The sequence below is a fragment of the Podarcis bocagei genome, assembly GCF_964188305.1.
Source record: "Podarcis bocagei genome assembly, chromosome: 5".
In the NCBI taxonomy this organism is placed as follows: Eukaryota; Metazoa; Chordata; class Lepidosauria; order Squamata; family Lacertidae; genus Podarcis; species Podarcis bocagei.
The window spans coordinates 35180818-35208418 of NC_138129.1; the positions used below are offsets into that span (position 1 = coordinate 35180818).

At 43.4% G+C, this 27601-nt stretch overlaps 1 protein-coding gene across 1 annotated transcript; it reads left to right on the forward strand.

Moving 5' to 3' along the window:
- The first annotated feature begins 691 nt into the window (after nucleotides 1-691).
- On the forward strand, nucleotides 692-27171 carry LAD1 (ladinin 1). The gene is made up of 10 exons (XM_081194746.1): nucleotides 692-961; nucleotides 14436-14579; nucleotides 18438-19020; nucleotides 19859-20008; nucleotides 20470-20513; nucleotides 21470-21542; nucleotides 22965-23099; nucleotides 23916-24005; nucleotides 24563-24656; nucleotides 25816-27171. The coding sequence occupies exons 1-9, from the start codon at nucleotides 924-926 to the stop codon at nucleotides 24626-24628; spliced, it is 1323 nt and encodes a 440-aa protein (XP_081050872.1). The 5' UTR covers nucleotides 692-923; the 3' UTR covers nucleotides 24629-24656; nucleotides 25816-27171.
- The last annotated feature ends 430 nt before the right edge of the window (nucleotides 27172-27601 follow it).

Consider the following 27601-nt stretch of genomic DNA (forward strand, 5'->3'; position numbering starts at 1 on the left):
AGCCCAGCAAATCACAGGCAATCGCAATGATGGTTCAAAAACAAAATGATCGCCACCCATTTGCCACCAGCATAAGGTCTCAGAGACAGGGACTTCCTTTGGAAACAACCCTTGGGAAAGTCCGATTTTCCTTTAAAAAAAAAATTGACATGCTGACCATGGGTGTAACTAGGATTTTTTTGGGGGGCAGACTTTTGTTAGGGGGGCAAAACTTCAGATTTGTATTGATTTCGGGGGAGGAGCTGGCCCCGTCCTCCCCCCGCTATGCCCATGAAAGTGACCAAGTTGCAAGTTAGCCCTCTAAGCATCTGGGTGCCTCTGATCCTCTGATTCAGTGGGACACGGATGACTTGATGGAGTGTTTTTCTCCACCCTCTCTCTCTCTCTCTCCTTTTTCCACCTCCTCTGCCTGCACAGCCGTGGAGAAACCGGAGGCAGAGTCGGAGAGGCAGGAAAAACTGGTTCTGAGCAGGGAGTTGCCCCCGAAAACCCAGGGCGCCTTGGCCCTAGCGTGGAGCTGAATTCAAACTCTTCCCCAGCCCGGGCAACCAAAGAATGGCTGCCTTTGTGCGCAGGCTGGGTCACGTCCCACCCTCGCAGGGTGCCTTTTGCAAGGTGCTGCTAATAGACAAATTACAGCTCCCAGCCTGTCAAGGTAGATAACAGCACCATGTGATGCAGGCGGCCCGGCAGTCGACGGGTGGCACCGCAGGGGAAAGGTGCGCAGCGCAGCGCAGCGCGGAGGAGGCAGGAAGGGGACGGGCGAGCGCAGCGGGACTCTCCGCCTCGTGAGAACCGGGGTGCTCTTCTTCCCGGAGGATCTCGCTCCTGCCTTGATGCCCCGGGAAGTTTTGCAAGCGCCTTGGAAAGAGTAAGAAGCGAGCAGCCACCGCCACTGGCCAAGCCCAGCGGAGGAGATCAGCATGGCTTTCGGCAGAAAGAACTGGTCTGCGCTTTCCAGGTGGGTGCTGCTTTCTCCTTGAGCCGGAATCCCCCCGGGTTGGGAAGGAAGGAAGGAAGGAAGGAGGGGTCTTGGACAGCCAGAGAGGAGGAGGAGGAGGGGCAGGGGGCAGGCAGAGTTTCTTTGGGATCCTGCCAGGGAGAGGGCAGCGGGGAAATCCTCTGGGCTGTAAGGATTCCGAGGGAAGAAGAGCAAAACTTGCGCATGGATGTCCTTAGAGGCGGATGGTCCCTTGGCGCAGGTTAGAATTAGTTGATTAGTAGCCCCTTTAATATACAAACGGAGCTTCACATTTTCTCTTCGCCGGAGGCCAGTGTGGGGTGGAAACTTATGCTTCTTGGGGCGGACTCGCATCTCTGCCCGGGCGCACAGGGCTGGGTGGTTTCGCTACAGGCGATTGCTGGATTGGCCGCGGATTGTGGGAACTGACTCCACGGCGAAGCTGGGTTAGGGTGGAAGCGGGGCTGCACATTCGAAGTTGGTTAATCGCTTAGAATCCAACCATTAGGTGAAGGGATTTTAAACATGATGGTTGACTAAAAAGATGCTCCCTGCCAGATGATGATGATGATGATGATGATGATTCTCCAGATAGCTAGTAGCATTTTAAGGAAGCATTCTCTCCTGTGCGTGAGGAAGTGGGGTTACCCTTTCTAGGTTGATGCCTGCTGAGAAAGACAGAATAGTTCAGCTGGTTAGAGCATGGTGCCGATAATGCCAAGGTTGCAGGTTCGATCCTGATAAGGGACATCTGCATACTGGGTTGGACACTAGATGATCCTCAGGGTCCCTTCCAACTCTACAGTTCTATGATTCTATGAAAGTGTGCCTTTCTCCCTTTAGAACATTTCACCACCCGTCCATCACATGCTATAGTATAGAGATTTAAATGATTGATTGCCTAAAACTCATGCAATGAATGGACTAATGTTTCATTGTTTGGGTGAGTGTCCCAGTTTGAAATGAGGAGAGTACGAAAGCTGTATCTGTGGTGTTATATCTCTGAACTTGGTGTTGCAGCTATCAGGTAGCGAGCATGCATATGTCACCCCAGTCCTCAGTGGTTGCTTGAATGTGTGAACTGACTCCACTAAAAAACACAATTGTCTTGATTTGATGCGCTATAGTGGTTCTGTCTAATAGCTGGGATAGCTCATTCACACATTCAGCCTATGACTTCATATTAGAGTGGGCAAGTGATAATCATAGTTGTGTGAACCAGAACTAGATTTTATGTAGGGCTGCACAGCCATTCCAAGCCATGACATATTATTCAGGGTCACAATTCAACTTTCATCACAAGTTGGCCAAAGGAAGCAGGATGCAACCCAACCGGTATGTCCAAGCATTACTTGCAATGCAGAGGATGAACCTCTTAGATTTATTGATGCTGCTCTTTGGGGTGGCAAAATAATATGGGCCAGTTCCCCTCTTTCTCCCATTTTACAGCTGAGACTATGGGATAGCAACCTGCCTTAAGCAACACTTAAGGCAGGACCGCAAGGGAGCTTCTTCCTGTCTCTTGTCTTCAGTGTTTAACTGCCAAGCTTGAAGTTTGAGTGAAGACCCTCCCCTCCCCCGCTCCACTCCAATAAAATATAACGTGGCATCATGGGCAGCCCTTTGCCAACATCACATTGTGGATCATTCAGGCAACACATCACATTTGAGCTGAGCTTTTGCCTTTTCTCTGTGGTGGTGATCAAACGAGCAGATCTAGTTCCCAAGGAAAGTACCTTGCAGCACACGCCTAGTGAGCTAATAATCAAAGTAAGATTTGATTCCTGGGCTAAGTCCAGCAAGTGGCTTCGTTGGCTTTTGCACTGGGGCAGAGGAACTCCCAAGAACCACCCTCAGAGAAAAGTACAACCAAACCAAACAAACAAAGCTGTTTTTGAAAGCTGCAGGCCCATTGATTGCAAGTTTTAAGTCAGTTGGCAACCTGATCTAACTGATCAATTGATCATAATAGTTCAGTGGCAGCTGGAGATTATTTGGGGAAGGTTAATGATTTTCCCTGACTGAATACTACAAGGGGAATAATTTGCTTCAGTTTGTAATTAAAAACGAGCTTACCTAATTTTCACTTTCCAAAACAATGTGTGAACTGAACATCGTGATCTTTCAAAATTCACACATCTCTGAATTTTGCAATGTAGTTTTCTGGCCAAGTAATGTGTACAAAAATTAGTAGGGTAAAGTATGTATAAAAGTGCAAATATTCTTGAAAAATTAAAAAAATGCTTTTATTTTAGGTAAAGTTGCTTTGCAAAAGTGAGTTTATCAGGCAAAACTGTGTACAAAAATATGTGTATCAGGAGAAATTCACGCTAAGATACTGTTGAGTTTTCATGAGGACTTCACAAACTGATGTGGAAATTGGAGAACTGTGTGTAAGGTTGGGAAAATGAGAAACGGAAAGAAATTGAAATTGACAGATTCATCCATTCCCAACTACAAGGCTTCCTGCACTCTTTGGAAAATCATTTTGCTATCTGAATGAACACACACACACATTTGGCTCCATCTCTGAACCGCCTTTTGGTCTTGGAAGGGCTTTGCACCCAAAACTGGCACAGAAATATTACAAATACATATAGACAGGCAAACTGATATGGGCTAGAGTTGGGCCATGATTAGACCATGGTCCTGTTTTGAACCTCCAGCCTTTCTTTTGGGGACTGCCACAAGAGCCCTCTGAATCAGACCAAAGGCCCAACTTGTCCAAGACTAGCTAATGTGGTGCCATCCAAAGGTTGCTGGACTCCAACTCTCATCAGTCCCAGTCAACCAGCATGGTCAGGAATGAAGGGAGCTGTAGTCCAATGGTCACCAGAGCATGAGACTATTAATCTCATGGTCACACATTAGGCAGGAGATTCCTGCATTGCAGGGGGGTTGGACTAAATGATGCTCCTGGTCCCTTCCAACTCTGCAATTATATGATATGATATACGATAACATCTGGAAAGCACCATGTTGGCTATCTCTGATCTGGTCTAACATCCTTTTTCCCAGAACATCAAGCCAGGTGCCTCCAAGATGCCTCCAAACTGAGCATCAAGGCAACAGCCCTCCCCTGTTGTTGCTACCAACTGGCTGGTGCTGCAGGTTCACATATACTGCAAGACAAGAAAATTTCAGAGTCCTCCACCTGCTCTATAATATTTTTTTGGCACTTGGCAATGATTGCTCATCCCAGATACAAATTGTCCACGACAATGTCAGCGGAACTGAACGCCCTTGTCTAAATGGAACACCTGTGGTTAAGATCTAATTAAAAATCCATGTTTTTAAATTGGTAGTTAAGGAAGTCATTGTTATTCTCCCAATAATTAGAGTGATTAATGTTTCCCATCCCTATTGAGAATGCATTCATTGGTGTGTCATGAAAATGGATGATGCTGTCATAGCCACATGGATCACGGATCTCCCCAACCAGTTTGCATGGTGTATTTTCCCCTCTTCCTGTGTTACAATCCTCATTCCAGAAGTGCTGCAAGTAGGGAAGGAAACTTAAGGAAGGATGTGAAAACAACCACGTGATATATTTGGTGTGGTATCTTATGTACGATACCAGATTATGAATACAGTAGAACCTGTTTTGCTCTGATATCTTAGGAATAAGGCATTTGCGCCTGACAGAGACGTGTCTATATATACTGGTGGTGGAGAGAAAGCCTAGACATATGAAGTCCCGGAGGTCATTGTACCTGCTACAGAGTTATCCTCATCTTGGAGGTCTGAGTGTATTGTAGCAACTACTTGATAATCATTGACTCCAGCAGATCCCTGAGGCTGACACATGTGCAACCCTTACCTCTGGTTTCTAGCATGGAGCCAGGGTGCTTCTGAATGGTAGGGAGAAATTTTTAGGATCCAGTAGCCTTGGTGAGAAAGAGGTAGCCTGCAGTTGTTGTTCACACATTTGGCTTTTTATAAAAAGGGTGGGAAGAGGTCAAGTGTAAATTGATGTGTGTTGGCACAAACCGTACATAAGAATCACAAATAGCCAAATTTACATGGTCTCCATAGACCAGGCATAGGCAATCTCGGCCCTCCATATGTTTTGGGACTACAACTCCCATCATCCCTGACCACTGGTCCTGTTAACTAGGGATGATGGGAGTTGTAGTCCCAAAACATCTGGAGGGCCAAGTTTCCCTATGCCTGCCATAGACCTGCCAGAAAGTAATGAGCTGGCCATTCCTCAGTGACTACAAAGGCGGCGGGATTCCCATTTGGTGGATGTTTCACTTAAGACAGAAATGTTGGAGCAAATGCATAACTTGTGAACAGGATATTTCCTCTGAATCTGAAGCTTTGATACTTGTTCCCGTGTTTGTGACTTTTCCTCTCATGTGGTTTATGACCATCAAAGAATACAGCTGCATCCCAAAAGTTCATTTCCTCTAATTGAGAGATTGGTTTTGTATGGATTATATAACTGAAATTGTGTGGCTCTTATGTGTGCAAAATTCAACCATTTGAAAATCTCTAGTTTAGTTCAGCCTTGTCCTGCCTGGAGATGTCGCTGGATTCCAAGTCCCATCAGCCCTAGACAGCATGACTAATGATCAGGGCTGATGAGAGTTGTAGTCAGTTAGGGTTAATTTAATAAGAACTGGCAGAATACATCTGAAGTTTCTAGTTTTATTCAATGGCAAGGATTTAGGCACTTCGTCATTGAAGTGGATGGACTTGCAGTGTTTAATTTTGACTGAATTCTGCCCAGTGATATTAAAATATATTCAAAATTCCCCCTTTAAGTCTTTGTGCACACTAAGTTTACAGGTGATAATCACAGGTCTTGAGCATACCTATGCATGATGAAGTGAGTTGGAGGGAGGTCCAGTGATGATTTCTCCCTAATTCTAGTCTGATGGAAGTGAGAGCATTTGTCATGTCCTTGCTATTCATTCATCACATCTCTGATTATGGCACAATAGGACAACCTAAATTAAGAGTCAGGATTCATGTGACAATCTTAAGGATGTTATCTGCTCATCTGTCTGCCCCAAAATTCTAGCTTCCCCAGAGTTCCACACCTTCTTGTTTCTTGTTCCTTGTTGCTGGTGAGATGCCAAGGAGTGATGTAATGTCAAGCCTGGCGGAATTTCAATTAAGTGATGACCTAGACTACCCTCATCTTTTGGGAGTTTCACATGTAATCACAACGTTTGGATTATCTACACATAGGGCAGGGCAACCTGATGGGTGGGAAGAGTTAGAACCCCATGTATATTGCCCAAGTGAGTAGACTAGATGCTAACAACGACATGAGCCAAGGATGGGATAGAAATAACACAGAAAAATAGGCAGTGTGTTGGACTAAGATCTGGGAAGCCGGGGTCCTAGTCCCCATTCAGTCATGAAGCTCACAGGTGACCTTCGGCCTGTCACTGCCTCTCAGCCTAACCTACCTCACAGGGTTGTTGTTAAGATATCTGGGGAGAGGGGAGAACCATGTATGCCCCCTTGAACTCCTTGGAGGACAGGTGGGATATAAATGTATTAAATAAATCATAGAATTATAGAGTTGTAAGGGACCCTGAGGGCTATCCTAGTCCAACTTCCGGGAGTGCAGCAATAGAAATATTTTTCCCTGTGCAGTGATCAAAGTTGTTTGTGTTGTTTAGGTGTTAGTTTTGTTTTGAATAATGCAAACATAACAAGGGCAAAGGGGGTAAGTATGAGGAGAACAGGTTATAGCTCACAAAGAAAAAAATGGAGAAGTGGAATTTAAGTGCTGTCAAGATGATGAGTGTTTAAGGAGGGCAGCTACATGTGTATGCAACTCTTTTGGCGTGTGCTGTTCAGATGTCAAATAAGTGTCTATGTAATGATCCTGGTTGAACTCCTATAAAATAAAAACCGGGGATTCCAGAAGATTGCGTGACCTCAGACTTGAACTGACAAAAGAAAAATGACAAAATTGGCAATGATGGAACCTGAGCGCAAAGGTAGCTTCAGTGGGACATGCACAGTAATCTCAACTAGAACAACTTGAAAGACAGGGAGTTTGAGGGAAGACAGGAGAAATCTCAAATCCTGCTGCTGTGGTATATAAAGGACACCTTGGGCACTAGGTGGTCTGTATGTAACTGGGTGAGGGGAGGCGGGAGCAGTGTCTTCTCAGCTTCCTTCCTTTTATATTTGTGATAAAGGAAAGGAAGAGCTGTGCATTGTCTGGCTTCAAAACAGGAAGGAGAAAAGATACTTTGGAAGACTAAGTCTTGTTCCTGGAGTGGTTAATATGTGCCTGATTTCCTGTTGCATCTTGCTTTCTTTTGGTATCTTGTTTTGACAATGGCTGCAAACACATTTTTGACAGGAAAGCCCTTCCTTAGCTCTTCAGTTCTTGGTAATGCATTCCAATTGCTCAAACTCACACAGCCAATTATGAGTTTCCTGTCCAGCATTGGTTACATCTTCTGATTTATTAACAAACAGCCCTGTTCAGGGAAGGTTTTAATATTTAATGCTGTACTGTTTTTAACACTTGTTTGGGAGCCGCCCAGAGTGGCTGGGGAAACTCAGCCAGATGGGCGGGGTATAAATTAATAATAATAATAATAATAATAATAATAATAATAATAATAATAATAATAATAAAACACATCTGTGAACCAGTCAAAATGCTTAATATAAATCAAGGGTTTCCCATGTCCCTTAACACATATTTTCCTGCTCAATATAATGCAGATTTTTAATTTATGTTTTGAAAGGTAAAACATTTTTAGACATTCCTTGAATTCTGGCATGTAGGAAATCGGTATAGTGCCTGCCCCATTCCAAAATGTGCCTGTTCATCTGAAGTTCTGAGAAGAACCTCTGTACATGCGTCAGCTGTGTATGTCCCTATTGCAGAGTTCTGACCAAGCTGAGATTGTACACATGTATGATTTATATGTGTTATGTACTAAGCTTGGATCCTAGAACAGCAGGTAGGTAGGATCCTAGAATGCAACAACTGATTGGCTTGCAGGAGAAGACCAATCAGGCTCCAGGAGGAAGTTAATCAGCCTGTTAGGATCGTAGAATGCAACAACTGATTGGCCTGCAAGAGAAGACCAATCAGGCTCCAGGAGGGAAGCAGAATCAGCCAATCAGATGGGACTCATTGTGCAAATAATGTATATAAAGGCCCGAGGTTTTGGGGGAAATTCAATCACTGTTTTACAAGCTGCAATAAAGAGCATGAAATCACTGCAGGACTTTGAGTATATTTCAATATGTGAGTGGGTTTTATTCAGATATTGGCAGGAGCTGGTGGGTGAGAGTCAATGATGTGGTTGGTTAGGTGATTTGAGACTAGGGATAGCCAGTGTGGAACTCTCCACATATTTGCTGGACTCCCATCAACTCAAGCCAGTATGGGCAATGGCCAGGAATTATGGGAGTAGTAGTTCAGCAGCAACTGGAAGACACCTCATTGGTTATCCCTATTCTAGGCTCTGGAATGAAAAGTTTTACAGGGTCCCTTCCCTTTAGATGGTAACGTCTATTACTTCACCTATTTCAAAATGTGGTGAGCCCCTTCCTTCCCCATCCACACCACTACCACTGTCATTCCTGCTGAGTGGGGCCAAGGACTTCTTCCCCAAAGTCCTACCTGAGTGAGAGTTAGTGTCATGAAGTAGGGAACTGAATTTGATTTAAGGTTCTACTTTTGCCCGACTGTCACTCTACCTTGGCCAAGTCACTTGTCTCAGCTGTAGTTCCCCTTGGGACAAAAATGGGAATTCTAGGAGGAAGGATTCAGCTAATGAGCCCTACAAGTGGAAGTACTAGCACCATGGGGCTTTCTCCCATTTCATTCAATGCCCCTTTAGTGCTATGTTGCATTCCTTCCAATGGCTGTTGGGTGGAATTCAATGTAGCATCAGGTAGGATGTGCATGACCGTAATGAGGTCACCCATATAATAGGACTTCCCCCTGCATGTCCTCTCCATCCCTAAACATGTTCTGGGTTTCCTCTAACCCTGCAGAGCAGATTTAGGGTGTCCAGAGGGACCCAAGGTGGGAAGTTTCAATTGCATGAGTCAAGGCTCATTCAACAACTTAGCTGAAACTGGCCTATTGTCTCTAGATTGTTGCCTGAGCTAGCACAATAAAGATAGCAAAAGGAATTTGCTATTTTGAAGTGTTTTATGATAAGTGGCAATATTTCAATCTTTTATTTTTTAAATATTATATTAATTGTATATCACTTTTCAGTATACAAAGTCCTTTTCTTCACTTTTAAAAATATGAAGTTAAATAAGAGCTTTCATTGATATAACTATCCATTTATATATCTGACCAATAACTTTCTTAGGTAGTTAAGGCTAGGAAATTGTGGCATTAGATTTAGATGCACTACCACTGAATACACACTGCAAAAAGAACCAGGTTATTCAGGTCTAGTTATCTAGGTTATCCAGACCAACCACATCTTTTTTTTATAGTTTAGTCAATCACTGTGATACAGTATATCTTGATTTCAGCAAAGCATTTGGCAAGGACTGCCATGGTATGCTTGTTGATGTGATAGTGAAATGTGGACAGGGCAATACTTCTGTTAGAGGTTCCTATTATTAAGCTCAACACACCACCTGCTGCAAGAGTTCCAAAATCTGCTGGCTGGGACTAGCTGCGCAGCTAACCGCTCAGGTGCCTGGTGTGGTGCGTGCGTCCACTGGCTGGGTCTGTTGCTCTAGAGAGAAGCCTAGAAGCAATGGGTGAAAATTGCAAGCATATAGATTTTGGCAAAATGTTAGGAAAAACTTTGGAAGAGGTTTGATTGGCAAAATGCCATCACTGTGTCAGCTCTTCCCAAGTGGAGTTCCCATCCTTGCATTTGCTTTTAATCTGTTTCTCCCCCACTTCTGCCCCAAATGTTCCATCACTATCCACTGCATCTTCACAGCAGCACCTCTGCAGAACTGTAGGCTGGGAATTAAGGATGAGAGGTGAATATTTGCCTGAGGCCACAAGTGAGACCATGGCTTAAAAAGTCTTTGATCTTTGGACCACACAGGATTATGATATATTAACTCATAATGATGTAACTGTTTGCTTATGATATTACAGATTCCCCATATGCAGTTTAATTTGGCAAATTTGCCTTGGCAACAATATGGGCTAGACATTCTCATAGTTTCATTCCAGTACTTGTTCTCCTTGGTAAACAAATACCTGTACGATTTGTAATAATATCGGGAGAGCTGTGAATCGTTCTCTTAGTGAGCAGATGACTTGCATATTAAGGCAGCAAGATCAGAATCTACTAGGAACCTGTCCTGCACAAACCTCATTGAAATGAATTATTATTGGCAGATTGGGACTGAAGTTGCAAAGACTTGTGCATTGCTGAGGTCATGATCAGATATACAGATATAAACCTCTGGAGAGTGAATATGCTGCAAAAACACTTGTGGAGTGGTTTTGCAATGTTTTTAAAATCATTAGCAAGGATTTCCTAATCACCAGGCAGTTGTGCAAAGAGAAATAGGAAAACCTCTGCTGGTTTTGATAAAAAGTGAGGTTGTATGGGACATTTTCACTTTCCCAAAGTGCACCTGTAGTGAACATGAAACAAAATTGCTCTTGGGCAGTTCAGTTTGGACATGTGAGGGCAAAAGTATGCAAAAGGATGAGCTCTGCTCCCAGCCTCACTGAACATCTCTCCCCCCACCCTCAACCACTGACCTTAGTGTGTTTAGCACCAAGCTCTGGACAGTTTTCTTGCTGTTGTTACCTGATGAACCTGACAAGTTCAATGAGCCCAGATAAACTAAATTTCCTGATGGGGAGGAAGCTTGCAAGTTCTTTCAGGGAAACATGCTTGCAAACCACCTTCTCTCTCTCTCTCTCTCTCTCTCTCTCTCTCTCTCTCTCTCTCTCTCTCTTGAAGGTGAAACATTTATTCATTAAAACAAAAACAAAAAAACCCCTTGACTGCCATGTATTGGGAGGGTGAGAGATGGGAGCCCAGTCCACAGTGACTGAAAGCCAGTGCAGGTATCATAGTGTGCACAGTTTTTGTTATTTCAGCCATTATACCTCGTGGAGAAGTCTGCTGCTGCCCTCTGTGATGTGCAGCCCTAGATGACTCTTGGTGGTGGCCCAGAAGCAGCCTGCCTGGACTGAGTTTGCAGCCCTCCAAGCCAGTCTGGCCTTGCCTGAGCTGTGCCATGTTGCCTTGCCAGGCAGAGTAGCCAGGCGGAAAAGCATACTTGTAGAAGAGGACACAAAAATATGCATGAAGTTTGCACGTGCTGATTTGAAAGTGTGGATGCGAACGTAGAAACAATGGCTTACAAACTATGAAATAGATCTCATCCTAGTGGAGAAGACACCTCATCCGTCTTGCCATGGCAAAAGAAAAAAGCTAATAATAATAATAATAATAATAATAGTAATATTTATTGCAAACTATCTTCTGACCTTATGAAGTTTGAGAGTGGAGGGGGCATGTCAATAAAGCTGAGGGTGTGGCGGATGCGTGCACCCCATCTCTCTACACACCTTTGCCTTCACATCTCCGGGCTAAACAACTGAAGTTGGCTTCATTTTCATTGCAAAAGAACGTTTTCCCATGTTGTCATTCTTGTGGATGGGGCTCAGAAGCCTTTGATGGATGCTGATGAACCGCATTGTTATAGTGGAATGTGTCTGCCAGCCAACTTTCAGGCTTGCCTATGGCAGAACTGCAGCAGAGCAGACTGCAGACGAAAACCCTCTTCTGGCTGGGTTCCCCCATGGTCCCAACAGGAATGCTTCAGTGCAGGATGATCGATCCTGCTCCACGCGAGCAGAAGCTGTTGCTGGACTGTCCGTGTATGGAATGGATGTAGTACTAATGTGCTGTCTGTTTCAGCATGTATTCCTCATTCAGAATCGATGCAGGTGTTGGTAACATAAAACATTTACTACTTACAGTGATCTGGCAAAGCTTTCATACGTGGGCCTATGGCAGGATTTCTGACTGAGTGCTGGACTGTGCTTAAGGCAGGTGCCTCCAGAAATTATGGTCTATGACTCCCCTAAGGCCACCCCAGCATGACCAGGGATGGTGCACGAAGCAGTCCAGCAACACCTAGCTTAAAGGAACAGTACAGTCGTACCTTGGTTGTCGAACGTTTCGGCTCCCGAACGTTGAAAACCCAGAAGTGAGTGTTCCAGTTTTCGAACGTTTTTTGGAAGCCTAACGTCTGATGCGGCTTCCATGGCTTCTGATGGAGTGTGGGAAGCTCCTGCAGCCAGTTGGAAGCTGCGCCTTGGTTTTTGAACGGTTCCGGGAATCGAAAATACTCCCGGAACGGATTAAGTTCTACAACTAAGGTACGACTGCACACAGTTAATTCACTTCTTCCTCCTCCTCTTCTTATTCTTCCTAAAAAAAAAAAAGAGAGAGAGAGAAAAACTCAGATTGTAGAAGAGGGTGGGGCTCTCTTGTTATGATCTACGAACAACAGAAGGGAAGGGTCTATGAGTCATGAATGGAACAGAAGTTGATGTGTACTCCAAGCAGATTGCTGCCCTTTCTGGTTTCATTACTGGCTGCAGGCAGGCAGCTTGCTGCTCCAATAGGATTTTAAAAATTCAGTGCAAAGGTTTAAACACACTTCTTTTTCTTTCCTCTTTGTCCCATCCCGCCCCTCCCCCGCTTATTCCCCACTTCCCCATTTGCATGGCCCTTTCACAAGAGTGGAAAACAACACAGCGTAACTTTTTATTGTAAGTAAAAAAAATGCAGTGGAATCCATGGCACAATAATGATTAACCAGCATCCTGTGATAGCAGGAGTGGCAGCTTTCTTGAATGCCAGGGGGCTGGGCACGCCAGTGCCACAGTCGATAGCTGGAGCCATTTCAGTCGCAGGAGTTTCAGCAATGCCCACCAAAACAAGTTGAAATCTTGGGTGCTTTCACACAGAGATCTGTGCTAATGAAAGCCTGTACACAACCTGTTCTGATGCATCTGCCTCTCCAGTTCTGGAGAACAGAACAGAACTGTGCCCAGGAGATGTGGAACTCTGGAGATATAATGTAGACATGAGAAATCTGGTGCCACATCACAGTTTCCCCGGGACTGGTTTCCCACCCCCACCCAGTTGTGTGCTAAGGCACAAAGAAGGAGAGCAAGAAATGTTCACTGATGCATCCCCCCTCCCCATCCCCCAATCTGTGCCCACATCCCAGCAGGATGGAAGGAGACCAGCAGCAACACAGCAGCTCTGTAGGAACACCCCATTTTTGCAGAGAGTCTTGGTGAAAAGGGGGCATTCTGTTGACAAGGCTGGATTAGGATCTCCTGCCCCTGTGGTGCATGCTGCCCAAGGTGGGTTGCCTCAGGTTGCCTCACTGCTGGGCAGCAAGCTATTTTAGGGAATGCAAGGCAGACCACTCCTCAGAATTTGCCGTCTGAGGCAGCTGCCTCATTCTGCCTCATAGTAGGTCTGGGTCCTGTCTCCATGTAACCACACCATCTCAGAATACATATAAAGTATGTGGTACAGCAAAGACAACCATGTTTCGTGTGTGTTTGTGTGAGTCATGTGAAATTTTTAAAACCAATCTTGAGTAAGAAAAGAGAGGCTTATATATGCAATTATTGTCCTCAGCTACATTTATTTAATATATATTTAAAACTGCCTTTCAGGGTAAAAGGCCACCTCAGAAATTGAGCACAACTAATTAAAACAGCAGAAAATAAAAATAAAAATTCAGCAACCGGTGCATTTATTTAATTATTATTATTATTTATTAAATTTGTATCCCACCCAATCTAAACGTAGACTGGAGAATCCAGGCATTTAGGCCTGATCAGGGAGGGAGTCAAATACACTTCTAGTCATCCCAAAAAAGGCCCTGTATCTCATGCACAACAAACTGATGGGACATTTTGGCAGATCCTTAATTCAGGCCTCTATTGCCAATCTTGGCAGGTCCACAGAGGTGTAAAGTGGCTTTCCAGTAACCTGGTTTTGTACCATTTAAGGCTTCTAATGCAACAATCAGCAGTTTACATTGAGCCCAGAGATGCGCTGTGCAAACAGATCAGGATGAATGTGCAATGAAAAGCTTGTCTGAAAGAGACCTAGAAGACAGTTCTGCAAAGGCAGAATAAAAGCAAAAATCTCAGAAGCCAGAAGAAATAACAAAGCCACTGTCAGTGCCATTGGTCAAATGCTGCACTACAAAACTTAGTCTTAAGAGAAGGCCTAGGATGAGCCATGTAGTCCTCTCCAAGGAGGACATTGCAGAACTGTGATGCCATAGCCAAGAAAGCTCTTCCCTGTATGCTCTTCCCTACAGTAGCTCTGGTGCGAAGGTGAGGGACACAGAGAAGGGCCTCCAATGTTGATCTAAGTGCTGGGGTGACTATGGGCATTATCCATCTAGCTCATTACATCAGTGCAAGGATTTCTGAGTCAGCAGCAGCTCAATAATGCTTGTTTCCCCCCCCCCATCCTTTCCCTTCCAGCCTGGCCCAACAATGGAGTACTGAGGATGAGGAAGAGCAGGAGAGGGAGCGCAGGCGGAGGCACAGGCAGCTGAGCTCCACCACCGAAGTGAAGGAGGAGACCCCCAATACAGTGCAGAATGCAACCAGCCGAACACCAAATAGGTATATGTTTGCGGGGAAGGGAAAAACAGAGCTCTCAAGGCTCTAGAGGCTGTTGCTTGGTACTGCAAGGGAAAATGTACAAGGTGTGAACAGAAAGTTTGGTGAATGATCAGCGAGGAATATTTGAACATACACGCCTTACAGGCCTTCAAAGTATCTCCCCTCTGATACAATGCACTGTTGACAACATTCGTAGAACTGTTGGAAACCTCTGGAGAAGTCCTCTTTTCATACTGCTTTCAGTTCCCCCGTCACAGCAGCTTGGATGCATGAAATGTTGGGAAATCTGTGCCCTTTCAGTGTGGATTTCAGTTTGCGGGGGGGGGGGGAGAAATCCGATGGGGCCTGATCGGCAGACTATGGAGGGTGGGACAACTCAGTAACCTCAGTAAGGATTTCACGTGGAATATGCAATTCTTTTGCCATCTTTCGGACAGACAAACGCCGATCCCGCATCAATAACTCACGAACTCTGTTGACATTTGCCGCTGTTCTGCTCGTCAACAGTCTGCCAGACTGAGGGTCATCTTTGATGGTTTGCCACCCTTCACAGAAATGCTTAAACCACTGTCTTTCGAGTTACAGCTTCATCTCCATACACAACTGTGAGCATTTTGTAGCTTTCCAATGCCGATTGTGTGTTCGAATATTTCTTGCTGTCCGATTTCTGTGACCATTCACCGAACTTTCCAGTCACACCTTGTATATGACTCTGCATGGTTATGCAGAGGTTGAAACAACTTCTGACTGTATAGAGGACCCAAAAGAAATAAAGGAAAATTTCCTTAAGTTTTATGAGAAGCTGTATAAAAAAGAAAAGGAAAACATAACTCAAATAGAAAAATATTTAGAAAACTACAATGGAAAGAACATAACAGAGGAGGATAGAATACAACTAAATAATCCCATAAGAATAGAGGAGATCCAAAATGCAATAAGGAAAATGAAAATAGGAAAGGCCCCGGGGCCGGATGGATTGTCGGCCAAATATTATAAAACACTAGAAGGTCAACTCACACCAGTCTTAGTGGATATAATGAACAACATTCTAAGAGGAGGAAAGGTCCCAGAGACCTGGAAAGAAGCCCACATTACAATGATCCCTAAGCCAGATACAGATAAATTAGACATTAAAAATTATAGGCTTATATCATTATTAAATAATGATTATAAAATCTTTGCAGAGGTAATGGCAAACAGGCTTAAAAAATGTTTAACAAATATGATACATAAAGACCAGGCGGGATTTCTTCCAAATAGGTTTTTGAAGGATAATATAAGACACACGGTTAACATCATCGAATATTTAGAAAGCAGGTGTGATATACCCGCGGCGCTAATCTTTATAGACGCCGAGAAGGCGTTTGATAACGTTTCCTGGGAGTTCCTATTGAGAAGCATGGAGAAAGTGGGGTTAGAGGGAGAGTTCATGGATGGAATAAAAGCAATATACTCAAATCAGTGTGCAAAACTGATTATAAACAATAACTTAACAAATTCCTTCAGGATTGAAAAAGGAACGAGACAGGGATGTCCCCTGTCTCCACTCTTGTTTATTATGGCATTAGAGATACTCCTAAATAAAATAAGAGCAACACCAGAAATACGAGGGATTAGAATAGGAGCAAAAGAATTTAAATTAAAAGCGTACGCAGACGACCTAATGCTTTCGCTGGAAAATCCGCACATAAATGTAGGTGCTGCCTTGGAAATGTTGGAGGAATTTGGCAAGGTTTCCGGGTTCAAATTGAATAAACTAAAGACAAAAATGTTGACTAAGAATCTAAGAAAGGAAGAAAATGATAAATTAGAGAGGCTGTATGGAATTAAAGTGACAAAAAAAAAAAGATATTTGGGAATCTGGCTGTCCACCAAAAATATAAACCTGATTGAAAATAACTACATTACAACATGGAAAAAAATTAAGAAAGACCTAGAAGTGTGGAACAGAGTGAAGCTATCGTGGAGAGGAAGAATGGCAGTGATAAAAATGAACCTACTTCCGAGAATGCTATTTCTATTTCAAAATATTCCTGTAATTAGAGGTACCAAACTATTTAAGGAGTGGCAAAGAACCCTTTCCAAATTTATATGGCAGGGTAAAAGACCTAGAATTAGTTATAAGATCCTTACGGACAGGAAGGAAAGAGGGGGCTTCTCGGTACCTAACCTGAAACTCTACTACGAAGCTGCCAGTCTCTGCTGGATTAAGGACTGGATCACACTAGAAAATACTGACTTGTTAGACCTAGAAGGGACGGATAATAGGTTTGGATGGCATTCCTACCTATGGCACAATAAGGAAAAGGTACACAAGGGCTTCTCAAATCACATTATTAGGGGACCCCTCTTGGAAGTGTGGGAGAGAAATAAAAAACTTTTGGAATGGAAAACACCATGGTGGCTATCCCCAATGGACATATCAATAATAAAAAAAATTAATATGGAGGGAGAAAGATTGACATATGAAGATATATTGATAAGATCAGAAAGAGGATGGAACATGAAAAAGTATGAGGACTTAAAAGACAAGTTATCTGGTTGGTTTCAATACCATCAAATAAATGCTATATGGACAATGGATAAAAAAACAGGTATGAATGAAAAAAAAATGAAAAAAAATCGAAGTTCCAGATAGAGATAATCGAAAGCAAACATAAATTATTATCTAAAATGTACGACATACTACTAGAGTGGGATACGAAAGATGAAGAAATAAAAGGGGTAATGACAAGATGGGCAATAGATCTGGGCTATAACATTGAGTATGATAAATGGTCAAAATTATGGGTCAGCGGAATGAAATTTACAGCATGTGTAGCGCTTAGGGAGAACTTAGAAAAAATGATGTGGCTGAGGAAAATGTACAAAACAGGAGATAAGAATTGTTGGAAATGTAAGACAAAGGAGGGCAATTTCTTTCACATGTGGTGGACATGTGAAGAAATGAAGAAATATTGGGAACTCATATATAATGAGTTAAAAAAAATACTTAAATATACATTTCCTAAACGTCCAGAAGCATTCCTACTAGGAATTGTAGGAGATGAGATTAAGAAAGAGGATAAAGTTTTATTCCAATATGCTACGACCGCGGCCAGATTGTTAATTGCCCAAAATTGGAAGAGTCAAAACACACCGTTAATTGGAGAGTGGCAAACAAAATTATTTGAATTCGTTAACATAGCAAAATTGACACAAAAAATTAGGAACCAAAAGAATGCAAAGTTTAATAATGACTGGAACAAATTCATGACCTACATAGAAGAAAACTATAGAAATTTAAAGACTATAGCGGGTTTGATGTAAATCTCACGATGTGTAAACCAGTTGTAAATGTAAGCTGCAGGAGAACCAAACCATAAAGATTAAGAAGCCTGAAAGCAGGAGGGATGGAGGTCGGTAGAGGGGTGAAGAGAGATTTAGACCATGAAAGATACAAAAAACAAAGGAGAGGATTAACAACTGAAAGGAAAATTGCTTATTATTGTTATTATTAATATTTTTTTTTCTTACTTTTGGAATTTTGCTTATGTAACGACTACTTTAGATGCAGATTTTTTCTGTATATTTACTTTTTCCTCTTCTCTTTTTGGTTATGTATATGAAAATCAATAAAAAGAATTAAAAAAAAGAAAAGAAACAACTTCTGACTGTGGGGCCTGAACCAAAATTCCACTGATTTCCAAGTCTGGTGAAATCTTTTGGTTGCTTTAGTGTGGGTTTGGGGAAGGCGAGGAAGAACAGGATCAGGGAAGTCTTGCGGGTGCCATTGGGCACCCATAACCCGGGATTCATGTCAGCTCCTGAGCTCTAAAGGGAACTTTTGAGAGCTTCCTTTCTCTTTTTTCATTGTAGGTTCCGGGGCTCCTTGGAAGTAAAGCCCTCCAGGCAGGAGAACTCAAAGCCGGCAAAGGAGAGGACACTGGAAGAGGTAATAAATAAGCCAGATGACAGAGTAAGGAGGAGAGTGGAGATGTTCAATAATGTGAATCAGGAGAAAAAGGAGACAGTGCCTGCCAGGAAATGGAAAAAGGAAGCTGCTGAAAAGGAAGCTAAGTCTTCTTCAGAACCACCCCAGGAGAAGAAGGAACCCACGGTAGAAAAATGTGAAAGCCTGGCTCAGCAAAAGGAGCCCGACAAAGAAAACCATCAAAACCTGAGTGAGGAAAAGAAGGTGAGAAGCTCAGAGAAACAGGAAAACATAGATCAGGACCCCAAGAAGGACCCCAAAGTGGATGAGGATTCAGTCTTCAGTGAGGAGCAGAAGGCACTGAAGGAGCACAAGGTTCAGCGACCGGCCGCAGTCCAGAATGAGGTGGCCACACAGCAGCCTCTGCGAGCTTCTTGGGAGCGTAGGAGCATCAGCCGGCTTGAGGTGAAGATTAACCCCAGGGTCAGGAGCTTCACAGAAGCGGCTCCAGCTGCCTCTGGGCCACAGGTACTCAGTATTGGAATTTTAGAGGGAAGAAATGGAAGCCAAAGGGCTGGAAGGGAAAGGCAGTAGATGTGCATTGGGTATCAGTGCAAGTCAGAGGTAGAGTGAACTGGAGTTTCCACAGTTGTCAGCTTCATTCAGCACTGGGATTGAGAAGCCAGTTGGTGAGAGCACAGTGCTGGTAACACCAGGCTTCAGGTTCGATTATCGTGTGGGACGGCTGCATATCCCTGTATTGCAGGGGGTTGGACTAGATGATCCTCAGGGTCCCTTCCAACTCTATGATTATATGAAAAATAAGGAGTAAATAAACTTAAAGGAAGGAACTCTGATGGAGTGGAAGAATGGGACATCATCAGCCGTTGTGGGCTAGCTAAATTGAGGATGGGACTTCAGGTTGTTCATCTGTGCTATAAATAAAGTCTATCTCACATTATTTTATTTGTTCATATATACACATAAATGTGTAGACCAACATTCAGGCTAAAAAAATGCCTCCCAAAACACTGATTAATTTTAAAATATCCATATAAAATAAAACATTAAAGCTATTTTAAAATTTAGCATCAACTTCCCTCATACCTGTCTTAAAAGCCAGCATAAACTGCTTCCCAGTAGCCCAGCAAACACCATCAAACACAGAAACATCTACTTCACCAGCTCCCAAATGCCACAGTCAACCGATAAGTCTTCAAGGCTTGTTATGAAAATGGAAGGATGGATCTCACTCCTAAATGAATTGCATAATTGAGGGGCCATTAGTGTCCCTGCCATTATCGTATCAGCCCAGACTTTTCTCTCAATCCACCCGATGGTTTCTTGATTCATATTTGTTTTCCAGGCAGCAGAAAGAAGTAGGTTCAAAATAGAAGAAGTTGCAAGCTCTCCCTCTGGCCAGGATGGATCTGAGGCTCCCTTACTAACCTCTCAACCTCGGATTACCTACAGTAGTTCATTCAAACGAGTCAGCCCAAGGACAATCTCATTCCGGGTAGGTATTCATGATCAAGGCAGGAAAATACTCCTCCTTTGAAAAGGACAAGAGACCACTTTGTGCATTATTCTATATACCAGGCATGTCTAAAGTCCATTTCAGGGGCCAGTTGATTTAATCTGGCCCCCGTGGCAGTATATGTCCTGGGGTAAAATCCTAAAAAAAGCTCAGCAACTTTGGTCGGCCCTCACACATGTTCACTTCATCAAATCTGGCCCTCCTTGAAAAAAGTTTGGGCACCCCTGCTACAGAAGGGACATCAGGGGATATGTGGCCAGCCCATTCCCCATGTTCCTTGGCTAATTCAATTGCTCAGAGTCTGCCTGCTTGGCTGATCATGCCCAGCCTTAACCGTCCACATTGGAAGGGTATCTTCTTGGCAGGTTTAGTCTAGCAGTTCAATTTCTTCCCTTGTGGCAAAGACCACCATTTCTCACCACCAATTCTTGTGTCTCTAGGTTGTCCCCAGGAAAGAGAAACAAGATGATACATTAAGCAGAAGGTAAGTGGGTATCAGGCTCAGCTAATTCTTTAGATTTTTCAAGATGCTCAGGACACTTAGGGCTTGCGAACTTTTGTTAGATTTCTTTCTTGTGGACCTTTGAAATATTTATTGAATTTGTTTGAGTTCTGCATAGAAAACATTAGACTGGGGGGCTGGAGAGTAGAATGCTTTTCTAGCTGTAAAAGGCTGCATGCACACGATTCACCTGGAGCAAATTTTAAGCGCATGACTTCCTCAAAAGAATCTTGGGAGCTGTAGTTTGTTAAGGGTGCTGGGAATTGTACCTCTGTGGTGCGTAAGCTACAGTTCCCATGAGTCTTTGAAGAGGTCATGTGCTTTGAATACCCTTCTGTGGCTTCTTGATTTGTGGACTTACCAAGTGAATTCTTTGCTGCGCATTCTTTCAGTTGCATAAATCCACTGCTAAGTGCAGGAAGATCTGTTTTTAAAAGCTGCATTGTAAAAACAGTTGCATCCCAGACATGGTCTTGATGTGAACGAAATCTTTGATTCTGATCAGCAGTGGTTAGAATTCACAGTATGAAAATGTTTAAGGTACATTGCTATTTCTAATTCCACCTGGATATTTAAAAACAGGAGCCGGGAAGGGCAAAAATAGTTGTTTCTGCTTTCTAGAATAAGGGCGCATTTGAAAAGATTTTGTTTTTAGTATGAGCTGTGGTATTACTTTAGGGAGTGTCATATTTTTTTTAATACCCAATTTATTTTTTCTTCCCAACTTACATTTCAAATAAAAATTGTTCAAGACTTAGTTTTCAGACATTTGAAATTTGCATTAAATTTAATTTTAGCTTTACAATGGACTCCAGAGCACTGATCCCAACTTATTAGGCTCCAGTGACCTTTCACTTGGGGAATGAAATATCACTGTTCCTTACAGGATCTTGGAAGGTTTTTGTTCATACCCTGTGTTATTTGCTCTTTTCCAATAGTGCCAGCATGAGGCTCCCAGCAAGCACTGCTAAGCTGGAGGAGAAGCTGGAGAAATATACTTCTGCTGTGCAGGTATGGCAAGGGAGGCTAAACATTTTCAGGCCATGGGCCACATTGGCTCAAGGCCAACATGTCAATGTGGCTGTGACCAAAGTTATAAAAGAGCCTCTTACCACCTCTTCTTTATTAATTTCCCATTAATTAATTAATGATTGATTTTATTTGACTCAATAAATATGCCCTGCCCCGCTTTCACTCTCACATTCCTTACTAACTTCCACCACCATCACTTACTGTTTTCTTATTCCTCCTGATTTCTTTATTCACTAATTCTTTATTTAATCTTTTTTTAAAAAATATTTTTATTAACAATTTCAACATAACAAATTATCAAGACATATCATATTCATTATTTTTCCCCTCCCCCCGAGACTTCCCTCAGCTCCTCTCTCTGATTTCTCAGCACATATTATTCTCTGCATGTTATGAAATTATGCATATCCTTATATTATCTATCTACCCTGTTATCAACCAATATGCCAAAATGTCTTGGGCCAGCCCTGACCATCACTAATGAGTGTTCTGGGGTGCTCAACAGCACCACCTGCTGCTCAGCAATAGATATATAATAGACTCATAGAATTGTAGAGTTGGAAGGGGCCCTGAGAGCAGGGGTCAGCAACCTTTTTCAGCAGTGGGCTGGTCCACTGTCCACTCAGACCTTGTGGGGGGCCAGACTATATTTTGAAGGGGGGAAAAAGAACGAATTTCTATGCCCCATAAATAACCCAGAGATGCATTTTAAATAAAAGGACACATTCTACTCATGTAAAAATATGCTGAATCCCAGACCGTCCACGGGCCGGATTGAGAAGGCGATTGGGCGGGGTCTGGCCCCTGGGCCTTAGCTCTCAGGCATGGATAGGCAAACTATCTAGTCCAACCCCCTGCAATGCAGGAATCTCAGCTAAAGAATCCATGGCAGATGGCCATCCAACCTCTGTTTAAAAATCTCCAATGAAGATGCTGTGCAAAATACAGTACAGTAGCCAAGTTGTTGTGGGACTTGGAAGGCCACCAGAAATCCATATGGCCCATGGGCTGTGGCTTAGGCACCCTGGCATATGACTTCTTTGTACTATGTGCCCATCCTCTGGATGGGCCATGGGCATGAGTAATTACTAAGCTCTTGAATGATGTGAAAGGGACTCTGGTATGGACATTCAAGAAGCTTTGGCTTGATTTACATCTGAATCAAAAGGCCAAGGGATAATCACACAGGCATCCAAAATGTATCTCTGAGAAAGAGAGGATCATGAATAAAGTTAACAAAAACCAACCCAAACTTTTTTTGGCGGGGGGGGGGGGCGGGGAGCAAAAGAATAGCCAGTGAAAGAGAGGAAGATGCTTCTCTGCCAGGCATTGATTAAGTAGAAGAGGTTCTTTCTTGAAATTTGAACTTCTCATTTTGCCTGTCTGTCTTCTTGACCCTAGAGAGCAGGGTCAATTAAATTACCTCCATCTACTCGGAGAAACTTCCATCCGCCTTCAGAGGGTGTGGCCAGCAAGCGCAGCATCTTTGAAGCAACTGTCCCCATCCGGGCTGAGATGACCCCCCTTGTGAGGAAGGTAAGGTCTAAGTGCAGTCAGGAACATAAAGCTAAAAGGGATTTGGATACCTAGAAAAAGGTGGTGGGGAGTGTTTAACAGGAGGAAGATGGCACCACCAAGCCCCCAGCCACATCTGCACCATACCTTCAAAGCACTATTATATCACTTTGAGTCATGGCTTCTCCTAAAGAATCCAGTGGGAACTGTAGTCTGTTTAGGGAGCTGAGGCTTGTTAGGAGACCCTTGAAAAACTGCAGTTCCTGGGAATGCCATGACTCCTAAAGTCAACTAAGACTGTTTTAAATGCATGATGTGAATGTAGCCATGATGAAAGTTGCCAGTCAGTGTAGACAATCCTGCGATCCGACCTGTAGAAGGACGTGTGATTTGACTAAGTATAAGGCAGCTGCCTATTTCCCTATGATCCTAATTAATTAGGGCCCCATTTTCATTCATTCATTCATTCATTCATTCATTCATTTTCTCAGATTTCTCCTACCTTTTTTTCTGCCATGGAATCCAAGGCAGGATAGACATAGTTCTTAGACAGTCTCCCATCTGGGTGCAACATGACCCAGACCTGCTTAGCATTTGCAAGGTGTGGCTTCATGTGCTTTCAGATCATACCCTGGGATATGCCATGCAAGTCTCTGTACCATTCATCTCTGTAGCAGGGTCACATGCTGTTTTTGCTTTGCTTGCCCATGCTGGAAACTCTTGTCTGCTCCTCCTGTCATACCATAGCGAGGATGCTCCAACATAGGAAAGGCAGAGATAAGTGACTTGTTTTCCCCCACTCTGCAGTTCTGCAGTATCTATTCTTTTCTTATTTAGGAGAGTTTGAAGATCCCTGGAGGCGTCACATCTCGCATCAATCTCTGGATCAGTCGAACTCAGGAGCCCAGCAAGGATGAAGGAACCAAGGCATGATCTGTTTCATGAAAACAGTTGGGTTTAACAATGAAGAAGAGGCAAATTGCTTGCGTACAGTCCTGCTCAGCTACAGCCACCAACCTATAAGCAAGGGAGGGGGACCCTCTTGGTGCTTATTTGGTTCAGGAACTTGAGTTGCCTTCTTTAGTTTCACTTTTGGGATTGTCAAGGGCTGCTTCCTTAGGATCGGTCAATTCACTAGTTTCTTGTGCCATTCCAGTCCAAACCCTGCTTTTGCCTGCATTTTGTTATCTGCTACAGGAGATGGAAAGTTGTTCATAAGGGCTGCCATAATCACATCACTCTAGAAACAGCACAATGACCATGAATCTACTCCTGGAAACAGGTGTATTTGTGATAATGTTAGAAGTGCATCTAAACAGGAAAAGGCATGCATGGTGGGTCCATTTTTTTCTGGAACCATGTGCATCTGCTTGGAGCTACTCTCCCTTTCCAAACTCTGTATCTAGCTTAGCCCACCAAATCTTAGGTAGCCACATGTCAATGTGGGAAGTCTTCTGAAGAGCCTGTGACTTGTCTTCCTGCAGGACATTCAGAAAATTGAGAACAGTGCGGAGTGGAGTCAGTTGGAGAAACGGCCTAATAATTCCTGAAGGAAATCCAGTGCAAGGGCAAACGGAGGTCAGTCCTGAGGACACAAAATGACTTGATCTGATCCTAATGGGTGTCAAAACCACTTTGATTGCAAAGCGAATTCAGTTGAACTGGGTAGACTTCATCATGTGGGCAAATGATAATGCAAGTAGCAAGCTCAATAGATCCACTAACACAATCATTTCTTCTTGCACAATGGAATTTTCCTCCCTCCCCCTGCATACCCTTGAACCCTCTCCACATCTATGCCAGATCCTAGATGTGCAGCTAATTGTCCTTGCACTTGCAGATGGAATGCTGTTTGGTGGAATGCTGCCCTTAGGGCTGTATTCAACTAACCTTTACTCAGAGTGAACCCATTTAAATGAATGGCCACGACTAACTTAGATTCATTCACTTCAGTGGGTCTGTTCTGAGTAAAAGTTATTGAATACAACCTACTGCTTCCAGGTGCACCAGCACAAAATCCCCCTCATCCTCAGTGTGCTACTGCCATCTTGCTGATAATGGAAATAGCAAGAGTAAGATTTAGTCTGGATGCTTTTTGAAGTGATTGTATATGGATCCACTACAAAGATCACTTTGCCCATTTGGAAGGTTAAGACTGGGGCCATAATGTTAAAGGTCCCAAACAGGCATGGAATAGGATGAGCTGAAAGAGCATCAGGCCAATGGTTCAGAACATGGGTTTCTCAAAGTTATAACTAATGCAAATTTGTAATCCCAAAGAGAGAGACCAGAAATGTGTTCTCATGATCTTTGGTGATAGGTGGCCCAAATGAGCTAAAATTTGCACAATATGTAGTGGTTAGAATGTCAGATTAGGACCTGGGAAACCCAGATTCAAATCCCACCTCAGCCATGAAGCTCACTGGACGACCTTTGACTTACCACTGTCTTACAACCTAACCAACCTTACCGTATTCTTGTGAGGATGGAATGCTGGGGGAACCATGTGGTCTACCTAGCTCCTTAGAGCTGAGATATACATTTAATTAATAATAATTTGGAGGGAATATTTAATGAAATTGTATCCCCCCTGGATATTTATTGAAGAAGTCTACATGCTAATATTGTAGGATATATGCAAACTGGTGCCCAAGGCTTGGATTCAAAGTCCAGATCACCCTTCTTTCTCCCTTGCAGCAAGCTCTGCACTAGCCTAATGCTTCCTTTTATCTTGCAGGTGTCACTGTACAAGCTGCTCTGGGGACATTATCTCCATTTAAATCAAGGGCCTGGAACACTTGAAATTACCCTGCATTCCTTGGTTTCAGACTGTTCCACCAGGCCATTTGCCTGCCAAAGAGTATCTATCAGTCAAGCTGCCTATGGTGCCTTTTCCTGGATGGGGTTTCTTGGTGACTTAAAAAATGCTTCTAATTGGTGGATGGGAAAGACGGCGATTATGACATGGAAACTATATTACCCACGATCCACTTCTGTTCCTTTCCACTCCTGTATCTGTTAGCCCTCAAATAGCAAAGCCTTAAGTTCTACTAGCAACCTTGAAGGTATGAAATACATGTGGCCCATTCTCTGGATTTTCCTTCAGCTTTGTATCTGCCATAACAATAGGGTTCACCATGTAACTCATGTACCCTGCAGTGACTGCATACAGTTAGTATATCTACTTGCCACCAGTTACGCCACCACATGGCTGGATCTTAAGAACATAAGAGGAGCTCTGCTGGATTAGACCGAAAGCCTGTCTGGCCCATCATTCTGTTTTCACACTGGCCAATCGGAAGCCTTTTGGAAGCCCATGAGCAGGAAATGTGCCCAATAGCTGCCTCCTACTTGTATTCCCTAGCAACTGGCATTCAGAGACATTCTGCCTCTGACACTGGAGGTAACATATAGCCATCATGACTGGTAGCCAGTGGTGATGACATCACTGGGATGAAAGAGGCTGATTCGAAGGGGGAGAATTTGTGAAAAAACTGCAACTGGTCAGGGCTGTCCTCAATGGAGATTTCTGGTATCTGAGATAGGGAGATGGGCTACCTGTGTGTGGTGGCAGAAGGGTGCAGGATGCCTCAAAATGTGTGTGTGTGTGGGGGGGGGGCTTCTTGCTACAGCAGCCCTGCCAACCCTGTGCAAAGAATTGCTAAAAAGTCATCCTGACAAAATATCAAAGGATGTATGTGTTATCATGCAGTATGGGTATGTTCTTAAAACCAATGGAACAAATCTGTTGTATCTCAAGGCTCAATGTTTCCATTTGGACTTAGGGTGAAATCTTGAGCATTGCTACTTAGAAGGAAGCTCCACTGATTTTGGTGGGATTTACTCCTAGGTAGGTATGCTTAGGACTGGAGCCTAAGTCATGGCAAATCTTAGCTGGATCGGGGCCATAGGTTCTTGTGTGAACCCTGCCCATAACAGCTTATGCCATTGACTCAAAAATCAAACCAGTTTGAGCAGAAAGTTTTTTATTTTTCATTTTTCGTATATTTGACTTATAAACACCTAACTCTAGATTCACTGGTGATTTTGGCTCTTGCTATATTTCATAATAAATTTCACTTTGGTTCCAGTACTTCCTGTCTTTGGCTCTTTTTAAATTGATTCTTAGTTGTGAAGAACTGCACTGGGCTGAAGATCCATTTTGTCTGTTTCCAACAGTGGCTGTCCAGATGTCTCTAAGACAGCCACAAACTGGAACCAAAGGCAATAGCACCTCCCCACTTCTGTACCCCCAGAATCTAGTGCATTCAGATCTATACTGTTTCTAAAAACAAAGCTTCTATTTAGCTACCATAGCTAAATCCATGCTTCTGTTTCTGCCACAGTTTTTAAGCACAGATCTATGACTTGTGGGCACAGGTCTGTGCCTTTTAGGGAAGGGTCCCTGTTTCACCACGTTCCCCAGGAAAACCCACTGTTGACCACTGAATTGGAGCAAACATCAATCCACAGAAAACCGATTGACACTTGTTCTGATTCAGCGGCAAACAGGATGTTTTCCT